The sequence below is a fragment of the Orycteropus afer genome, unplaced genomic scaffold, assembly GCF_000298275.1.
Source record: "Orycteropus afer afer isolate SDZICR_OR568_19922 unplaced genomic scaffold, OryAfe1.0 scaffold00031, whole genome shotgun sequence".
NCBI classification, from domain to species: domain Eukaryota; kingdom Metazoa; phylum Chordata; class Mammalia; order Tubulidentata; family Orycteropodidae; genus Orycteropus; species Orycteropus afer.
In genome coordinates, this window is record NW_006921618.1 from 13,243,835 (window position 1) to 13,253,555 (window position 9,721).

The following is a 9,721-nucleotide window of genomic DNA, read 5'->3' on the forward strand; positions in this document are numbered from 1 at the left end:
TCCCTTCCAAGTGGATGACAGTGGTAGCCGGGCACCATCTAGTTCTTCTGGTCTCATACTTGTATATCACCTCAATATTTCTTGACATCTTTGCTACCTCTGCCCTGGCTCTTGTTGTTGTTGTTATGTGCCATTGAGTCAGATCTGACTCATAGCAACCCTTCCTTGGGTTTCTGAGATGATATCACTATAGAAGTAGATTGCCCAACCTTCCTTACGAGGAGTGGCTGGTGTTTGAACTGCCAGCCTTCTGGTTAGCAGTCAAATGCCTTAGGCACTACGCCACCAGAGCTCCCATCCTGGCTCTTACTTTCTCTCAATTGGATGGTACTATGGTTTCCCATGTCCCCCACCTGCCATCAAAGTGATCTTTCTAAGGCACAAACCAAAACATCCTTAAAATACTCTAGTGGCTCCCTATTGCTTATAGGATCAACTCTAAATGCTTTATTATGGCTTTAAAGTTTCATTCTCTGGCCCTTGCTTACTTTTGTAGCCTCGTCTTCATCATTCCCAGCCTAACCTTTGTGGGTCCCACTGTACCAAACTGCTTGCAATTGTATCACCGAGCCTGTGTGGGCGTGAATGCATGCACACACACTGCCGTTTCTCGTCTCCATGCCTTTGTCCCTGCTGAACCCTATGTTTATCACATCTGCTCACACTCCCTTCTACCTCCTCACCTATTCACTCCTACTGCTTTACTCCTACTTACAATTTAAGACTCATTCAGATGTTTTCTCTTCCAGGAAGCTTTCCTTGTCTCTCTCTAGCTAAGTAGGGTGCCACTCTGTATTTCTACAATATGTACTTTTTCTCTCTCACATGGAATAAAAACTTACTGTCTATCTACCTTTCTCAAAAGAGTCTACTGGGCAGGAATCCTGTGTCCTCAGGACTTGGTTCAGGGAGTGGCATGTAATTGGAGCTTCATATGGATGAATGAATGAAAGGATGGATCTGTAGACAGGCAGACTTGTGTCTCCTTGTGTGAGTACATGCAGACTCTGAGTGTGAGCAACCAGGAAGGGTTGTGTTTATTGTGCTTCCCAATAAATTTAAGATCGGTTTTCCCTGGAATGCATGCTAACTGCCTCCATGAACAACTAACTGCCTCCTTTGCTATGAAATCAGAACTAGATGGTGGCTAGTTACCATTACTGAATGTTTTGATCAAAGAGTCTATAGAAAAATCCAGATCAAAAGGGGGAAAATGTGGAATGGATTTTCAAACTTTAATAGAAATCAGACTTTCTGGAACCATTGAGACTGGATGAACCCTGAAATTGTTGCTTTGAAATAATAAACCTAAAACCAAAAATACGCCCTGAAGTCATCATCTTCTTCTTTAATTTTAATTCTGATTTGGGTGAAAGTTTACAGAGCAAATTCATTTTCCATACAGCAGTTCACATACACTTTTTTTTTTTTTTTAATTATTGTGATTTGGGTGAAAGTTTACAGAGCATATTCTATCTTCCACACAGCAGTTTATATGAATGAGGTTATATTGGATGAGGATCACATGGTGTACCAGTTGCTTGGACTAATTGTTTCTATGCATCTTTGGTTTTCTTTGTTCTTCTTTGCTCTGGACAAGGAGAGACTCATCGTTGGGTCTAGATGGCCACTTGTAAGCTTTTAAGATCCCAGTTACTACTCGCCAAAGTAGGATGTGGAACAATGTTTCTGTGTAGTAAGCTTTTTTTTTTTTTTTAATTTTTATTGTGATTTGGGTGAAAGTTTACAGAGCAAATTCATTTGCCATACAGCAGCTCACATACACTTTGTCTCATAATCTTGACTGCAATTTACCACAATATAACAGCTCCCCTCCCACTTCCTCCCCATAGTTACCTCTTCCCTGTGTCCTTCCTTCCCATGCACTCCTGCCCCCTGAGCTGTCTCCCTGTGCACACACAACCCTTCTATTCTCCCATGAGGGATCTCTTCAAGGAGTATGCATATATCTGTTCTTGTCCTGGCTCTCCCTTCTTTAGGATATATACCAGTAATGGAATTGCTGGGTCAAATGGTATTTCTAATTCCAACTTTTTAAGGAATCACCATACTGCTTTCCACAGTGGTTGTATCATTTTGCAGTCCCACCAGCAGTGTATGAGAGTCCCAATCTCTCCACGTCCTCACCAGCATTTGTTATTTTCTGTCTTGTTGAACTTTGCTGCTAGTGCTGGGACCAGATGATATTTCATTATTGTTTTGGTTTGCATCTCTCTAATGTATGCCAATTTGAGCTTGATGTCCCCTGCGATCATAGTCCCGAGCCCACAGATCCAACTACTTGCTCCTCCAGGTAGCTGGGTGGCCAAGAAGTTACTACAACCTTGTCCCTTGTCAGTTCTTCTATGTACATGGAAATTCTTACAGAATATACAAATACACTTGTAGAAACATCTGCCAGCCCTATGCATGGTCATGGGCACGCTCCCCCCTGCATAGACATACGTAATTGTTCAGCCTGCCTACCTATCTATCTACTCGTATATCAATGTTTGCGTTCACTGACAACACAGTACTGTCTGTGCAAAAGGGTTCATCTTTGTTGTCGGTACTTCCCATGCACCTCTCCATGTCTTCCTCTTCCTCAATGCCACCATGTTGATCACTCACATTTGGTGCATTGCCCTTCCCTTCACCCCCCTGAAGTCTTCTTAAAACCCAATAACACTTTAGCTTAATTAGTAAAGAATGTCTCTCTTGAACATTGTGTTCTTTTTTAAAGAACTATCTAAATAGGATCAAATTGATTACAGCTAATTTGAAAGATTAGATGGGAGCTTAGGGGGTGGGAGTTTGTGTCAGTGGAGAGGAGCAACTTGGAAAAGGATGAGATGGTTGTCCAACTTGAAGAATGTAATCAGTGTCACCGAATTGTACATGGAGAAATTGTTGAAGTGTGTATGCTTTGCTGTATATATTTCAACAATACTAATAAATTATTTTAAAAAAACATTTTTCCATTAAAAATTGCTTTCTTTTTGAATATTTAATGCAGATACACATCCAGAGTCAACACTATATTCAAAGGTATACACAGAATTCTTGCTTCTACTCCTGTCCCCTTCCTCCCATTTTCCATACCCCTACCCTTGTCTACCCACCAGCCACTCCTCGGAAGGAAGATGGGGCAAACTTCCATAGTGATACTGTCTTGGGAACCCAAGGAGGGGTCGCTATGAGTCAGGTTCAATGCGACGGCACATAACAACAACAACCACCCTTGTCTAAGGAGCTCTGGTAACATAGTGCCTAAGGAACTTGACTGCTAACAAGAAGGCTGGCGGTTCAAACCCACCAGCCACTCCTCGGGAGGAAGATGGGGCAATCTACTTCCATAGTGATACTGCCTTGGAAACCCAATGAGGGGTCGGTATGAGTTGAGTCCTACTTGACGGCACATAACAACAACCCTTGTCTAGGGGGAGCTCTGATGGCATAGTGCCTAGGGCATTTGACTGCTAACCAGAAGGCTGGCGGTTCAAACCCACCAGCCGCTCCTGGGAGGAAGGTTGGGGAATCTACTTCCATAGTTATACTGCCTCAGAAACCCAAGGAGAGGTTGCTATGAGTTGCACCCGACTCGACAGTAGTGCATTGCGTTGTTTTGTTGTGTACCCTGTCCAGGTAACATTGTTATATCTATACCAAACCCTCTGCTATCCAGTTGTTTCTGAATAGTCTCTTGTTTATCCTCCCAATATTTAATTTCTCAATCATAAACAAAGGAGCTCTGGTGGAACAGTGGTTAAAGCATTGGGCTGCTAACCAAAATGTTGGCAGTTCAAACCAACCAGCTGCTCTGTGGGAGAAAGATGAGGCAGTCTGGTTCCATAAAGATTTACAGCCTTGGAAATTCTATGGTATAGTTCTCCTCTGTCCTATAGGATCACTGTAAGTTGGAATTGATTAAATGGCAGCGGGTTAATCATAATCAAATATGTATATATTCTTAGTCCTCCCTTTCTGAATGGCAGCCAACTATGAATATTATTCTGCACTTTGCTTTACTCTCAATAATTCTGGGAATCTTTCCTTATCACTATATGGGGATTTTTCTCGTTTTTCTTTTGATAGCTCCAAAGTATTCTGTTGAATGAAGGTACTGTAGTTTATTCATCCAGTCCCTTACTGCTGGGCACTTTAGTTGTTCTCAACCTTATACAAATGTCATTTTGTACCTGCACCAGAGTATCTGTGGGTTAAGAGCGAAAGGTTGGCGGTTCAAACCAGAGGTTCCAGGGCAATCTGCTCCCATGAAGATTACAACCTAGAAAAACCCCTATGGGGCAGTTCTATGCTACAGGTTCACTATGACTCAGAGTCAACTTAAGGCACCTAACAACAGTAACTGCAGGTCAGATTTCTAGAAATGGGATCATTGGCCAAAGGGTAAATGCATCTATTTGTTAGCACATTCCCCTCTTTACTGTGAGTTTCCTTTATTTTTCCCCGTCTTTATAAACAAGTTATTGTTGACAAAGAGCCTTATTGATAAAGAGCTTCCGCAATTTGCCTGTTACCCTTCCTTAAGCTGTGAGAGCTATTTTGTCTTTTTGGCTACTGAAGTGGTATTCCTTGATGTTATTGTTAGTATTTGTTTTCCTTTTATTATTTATTGTAGTGTGTGCCACACAGACCCATTCTTGGGTCACTTAGCTATAGGCCAAGGCCATTTCAGCTGTATGTTAACCAAGGTGGGAGCTCAGCTTCCAAGGTAGCATTAGTTATGTAGACCTCACAATGTGTCTCTGAGCCTGCACTTGGCTGTTAACCATGTATGGTATAGAGTGTGCATGTGCATTCAGGGACATGTTTTGGGGGGTAGAGAGTGAGTAACTGCAGTGGATGGTAGCCAACTGGCCCTGCTCCCAAAGGAACACCGGCCCCCCATCCTTGGGGTATGGAAAGGGCAGACCCAGGATGCCCCCATAAGCTGGGCCTGACAGACCCTGCTGGGGCTGGCCCACCCCCCAGGACATCTGGAACATCCTCAACTTCCTTATCATCTTTGTCTTGCTCCTGGGTTTCTTCATTGAAGAACTTAATGTCATCTCTATCACCTATACTCTCAGGTAAGCTGGGAGCTCTGGAGGGAAGAGGTGGTCCTGTCTGCAACTGAGAGTGTGGTGGGGTTGTTACCAGCTGGGAATCAGCTCTACCTCTCTGGGCAGGTGGTGGGGCAGTGAGGAGGAAGGGTCTGGGAAGGGTTGAGGTACAGCCCTGAGAAGCTCTGCCATAGGGCACTTTGTCTGGTGCACGTGTGCATGGTGGTGGAGCCCCTGGCCCGGATCATCCATGTCATCACGCAGTCAGTGCCTGGCATGGTGAATATCATGACTCTCATCCTCTTCTTCATGCTGGTCAGTACCCTCCCACACCTCCAGCCTCTCCCTTTCCTTGAACTGGGCCCCTGGGTTCTGGGTGGGAGTGTCTAAAGAAGGGGAGAGGCCTGTGGGTCTGAATCCCCTCAATTTACTTGGCAATGTTCATTTGCATGGCATTGGCGTGTCCTGTCCCCAAGGCCAGGTGAAGTCAAGGGGGGGGGCATTGGTCTCCTTGCAGGTGTTCTCTGTGTTTGGGGTCACACTCTTTGGTGCGTCGGTGCCCAAACATTTCCGGAACATACAAGTTGCCCTTTACACCCTCTTCATCTGCATCACCCAGGATGGTTGGATAGACATCTACAGTGACTTCCAGTGAGTGACAGTAGAGCTTCCAGTCCCCATCCTAGCCTGGTAGGGAAGGGCTGGAGCTCACCACGGGCAGGGAATCTGATTGGGAAGGGAGAAGGCTCTCAATGGAAATAAGGCCTCTTGGTATTGGAAAGCTGATGACCCAACTGGAGATGATGCAGGGCCTTTACGGGGGAAAACGAGATGGCTCTATAAGTTTGTGGTCAGCTTTTGGAAGCACCCCACCCATTCAAAGTCCCACCCTTGGCTTGTTCACGGGAACTCTTCCCATCATGCTAAAAAGCTAGATAGCTAGGCCTTGGATGGGGCAGCAGGTCTATGGTTGAGCCCAGGGTTACAAGGCAGTGTCCCAGCCCACAGTGAAACCCACCAAACTGCCTGGACTCTTGTTTAGAGTCTCATTTCATTCATTTTTAGACCTACTGCCCAAGGTCATTTTGCTTATTAAGTCTATGTCCTACTTTCTAGTCCACTGTAGGGAGTGAATCCCCTTGTTGTAGGAAAACAAGGTCCTTACCCCTTGTTGCAAAACGCCAATGATCACAACAGGTTGAAGAGAGAAAGCAAAGGGTTTATTGAGTATCGATACCCAAGGAGACAATGAGAATCATTTCTCTAAAATGTCTGTCTCCCTGAGCTGGAAAATTAAGGTTTTTAAAGGGATTTGACATGAAGGGGTAGGGGGGATTTGGGGAATGCCGATAATGTTTTCTACCGGTCACGGGATGAATTATAGTTGTCTTGTGTCTTCTCAGCTCCACTTCCCGTCAGTGACAGGAAAACGGTCTTGGTCAGGAGAAGTGTTTTCCAGGTTCCTCATGCCTGACTGAGAGATGGGCTCAAGTATAGCAAGGATCATGGAGCTGGCAGGGGACCTGGCAGTGTTTCGTTCTGTTGTGCATAGGGTTGCTATGAGTCGGAGATGACTCTATGGCACCTAACAACAACAACGACACGGCTGATTGCAGAGATTCACTTTACAAGGGGGGAGAGTATGGGAGTGAGCACCTTCAGGCCTCTCAGTCCACCAGGGATAGCTCTGTCTCCTTTATCTTGGTCGTTCCAAGGCTCGGTGTCTTTTTTCAGGGTCATCTTGCTGTAGACTGTGGTTCTCAGCTGAAACAAGCCAGGAAAGGAGGTTGTGATTCAAAGAATACATAATGGGAATAGCAAATCTAAAGAACTCAAGGAAAAAAAACAAAACCAAAATCACTGCCTTTGAGTCGGATTCGGATTCGACTCGTAGAGACCTCTCCTTGGGTTTCCAAGGCGGTATCACTATGGAAGTAGATTGCCCAGTCTTCCTCTCGAGGTCTGGTGGGTTTGAACTGCCAGCCTCTGGTTAGCAGCCTTAGGCACTATGCCACCCGTAATGATGTCCAAACCCCTGCCTTTCAGGGAAGGCTTGAGAGCTGGCTTACTGTCTGTCAGCACAGCAGGTACTCAGTGACAAGCAGCTGCTGTGACAATCAGGAGTAGTGCACAACCACAGTGAGGCAGGCAGAAGCCCCACTAGGCCTTGGGATACTGTCCCCATTTCACAGTTGAGGAAACTGAGGCTCAAGGGTCCAGGGAGATGGCAGAGCCCCTATCTGCCATTTCCAGGATGCAGGACAGAGAGTATGCCGTGGAGATCGGGGGCGCCATCTACTTTGCTATCTTCATCACCATCGGTGCCTTCATTGGCATCAACTTGTTGGTTGTCGTCGTGACTACCAACCTGGAACTAATGATGAAGGGTGGAGATCAAGGGCAGCAGCATGTAATAGCCTTCAGTGAGGTGAGTGGGATGGGCAGGGCAGGAGGGAGGAGAGAATGTGTATGAATGCCAGACTGAGCATATGTGAATGTGTGCCAGTGCTTATACACTTAAGGGCAAGTGTGTTTGGGCAGGGCCCTGGAGAAAGCCAAGCTTGAGACCTGGAGGCAGCATCCCCCTCATCTTGAGTGCCAACTCACCAGTTGGTGTTTCTGATGCATAGGGATTTCCTAGATATCCTGTTTCTATGGCAACCACAAATTTAACAGCTGGGTGACTTCATTCATTGGTCTAGATCTCAATCTCTTCTCTTGTAAAATGGGAATGATAATAGTACTTACCTCATAAGACTATTAGGATTACATGGGTTAACGCACAGTGCTTGACCCATAGTGAGCACTCAGTAAATATTAGTTACAGTCTTACTCATTCAGGGGTAGAGATTCCATAAAGTTGTGTGTGTGTGGGGGTATACTTCCCAAAGTAATTTGAGGCCTGTGGCTTGAGAGTACAAAATACGTAGAACTTCAGAAGTTTGCTGGGCAGGGCTTATCAAGGGTCAGATTTAGGACCTAAGTTTTGAAAGGGAGTGAGACTTTCCCTTTAAGGTGGGGGAAAAACAAAACAAAACAAAACACCACCAAACTCACTGCCCTCAAGTCTGACTCATAATGACCCTTCCTTGGGTTTTGGAGGGGGTATCACTATGGAAGTAGATTGTCCAACCTTCCTTCCCAGGAGTGGCTGGTGGGTTTGAACTGCCAGCCTTCTGTTAGCAGTCAAATGCCTTAGGGACTACGCTACCAGAGGGTTTGTGTATTTGAGGTTCAGCTTCCATAGCAAGCTAGGGAGGCTAAGATTGGTTGAGGCTGAAATGAGGGGCATTAGAACCCTGATGTCCTTAAGAGACTAGGATCCTTCCTTCCGGAATCCAAGCAGTAAGGGACTAGGGGAGTGGGTGCCAAGCCTGCACCGTGAGTTCCCTCTCCACTCTACCACCCTCTCCCCAGGCAGGCGATGAGGAGTACGAGTGCAGAGAGCTTGCACTGGTGCACTGTACAGCCGCCCGCTTGGAGAAGTCTGGCTTCCCCCAGGAGCCACTGGTGGGAGGTCCCCTGTGGAACCTCTCGGAGACCACATGCGACAACTTCTGTTTGGTGCTTGAAGCGATACAGGAGAACCTGGTGCAGTACAAGAAGATACGAGATGAGCTCAACACGTAGGCGCGGTACTGGGGGGTATCCCTGAGGCCTGTGAGTCAGGGCTAGGGCAGAGCTGCAGAGTCTTCTGACCTCATGCCCTCGGCATTTAACAGTGTGGACCCAGGGGCCCAGAGACATTAAGTGACTTGCCCAGGGTCAACTAACTTGTTGGTGTAAGAGTTGGAAACCAGCCTCCATATTCTCTCCCATCTCACACATGGCACAGCTGGGCCTGGATCGCTCTCCAGGCTGCGGAGGAGGACAAGGGGGGGGGGGGCGGATGCCAGGGAAGAGGTGAGAGGACTGCCCTTCACCCCAACTCCCGGAAGCCTCAGGACACACTCACTGCCCTGCCCCCAGGATCGTGGAAGAAGTTCGCTCTATTCGCTTCAACCAGGAGCAGGAAGAAGAGATGATGCATAGGGGCATGACGCTGAACCTGCAGATGGAGAGCAAGACCTCTCTAGACATGCACGACCGCCAGCAGGACTTACTCACCGCGCTCATGAACATGGAAAAGGTGCTTCCTGGGGTTCCTACACAGTCAGGCCGCCCCCACCCCAACCAGCCCAGCCTCTGCTCCTTAGTCTATTCCCTGAGAGGACCTGCCCACTCCTATCCGGTTCTATGCCTTTGGGCAATATGCACAAACAGGGTATGGGAAGGTTGGGCAGTCTACTTCCGGAGCGATACCACCTGGGAAACCCAAGGAAGGGTCACTATGAGTGGGGTCCGACTCGACTGCGGATAACAACAACTATCTGAAAGGCTGGTGGTTTGAACCTATCTAGAGGAGGTTTGGGAGCTCTGGTGGCATAGTGCCTAAGGCATCTGACTGCTAACCAGAAGGCTGGTGATTCAAACCCACTAGCCACTCCTCAGAAGGAAGATTGGGCAATCTACTAAGGCACTTGACTGCTAACCAGAAGGCTAGCAATTCAAACCCACCAGCCACTCCTCAGAAGGAAGGTTGGGCAATCTACTTCCGTAGTGATACTGCCTCGGCAACCCAAGGAGGGGCCGCTATGAGTCGGGGCCGACTCGAC

The 9,721-nt window shown here is 46.9% G+C and overlaps 1 protein-coding gene across 1 annotated transcript in view; it reads left to right on the forward strand.

The window, feature by feature from the left end:
- CATSPER4 (cation channel sperm associated 4) overlaps nt 1-9,721 on the forward strand; it is a 19,124-nt gene that overhangs the window by 8,672 nt on the left and 731 nt on the right. The window contains exons 5-10 of the mRNA XM_007935883.1: nt 4,996-5,093; nt 5,261-5,381; nt 5,584-5,717; nt 7,320-7,494; nt 8,484-8,692; nt 9,036-9,195. Of these exons, the coding sequence (XP_007934074.1) occupies nt 4,996-5,093; nt 5,261-5,381; nt 5,584-5,717; nt 7,320-7,494; nt 8,484-8,692; nt 9,036-9,195 (897 nt within the window). The remainder of the gene's footprint in view (nt 1-4,995; nt 5,094-5,260; nt 5,382-5,583; nt 5,718-7,319; nt 7,495-8,483; nt 8,693-9,035; nt 9,196-9,721) is intronic.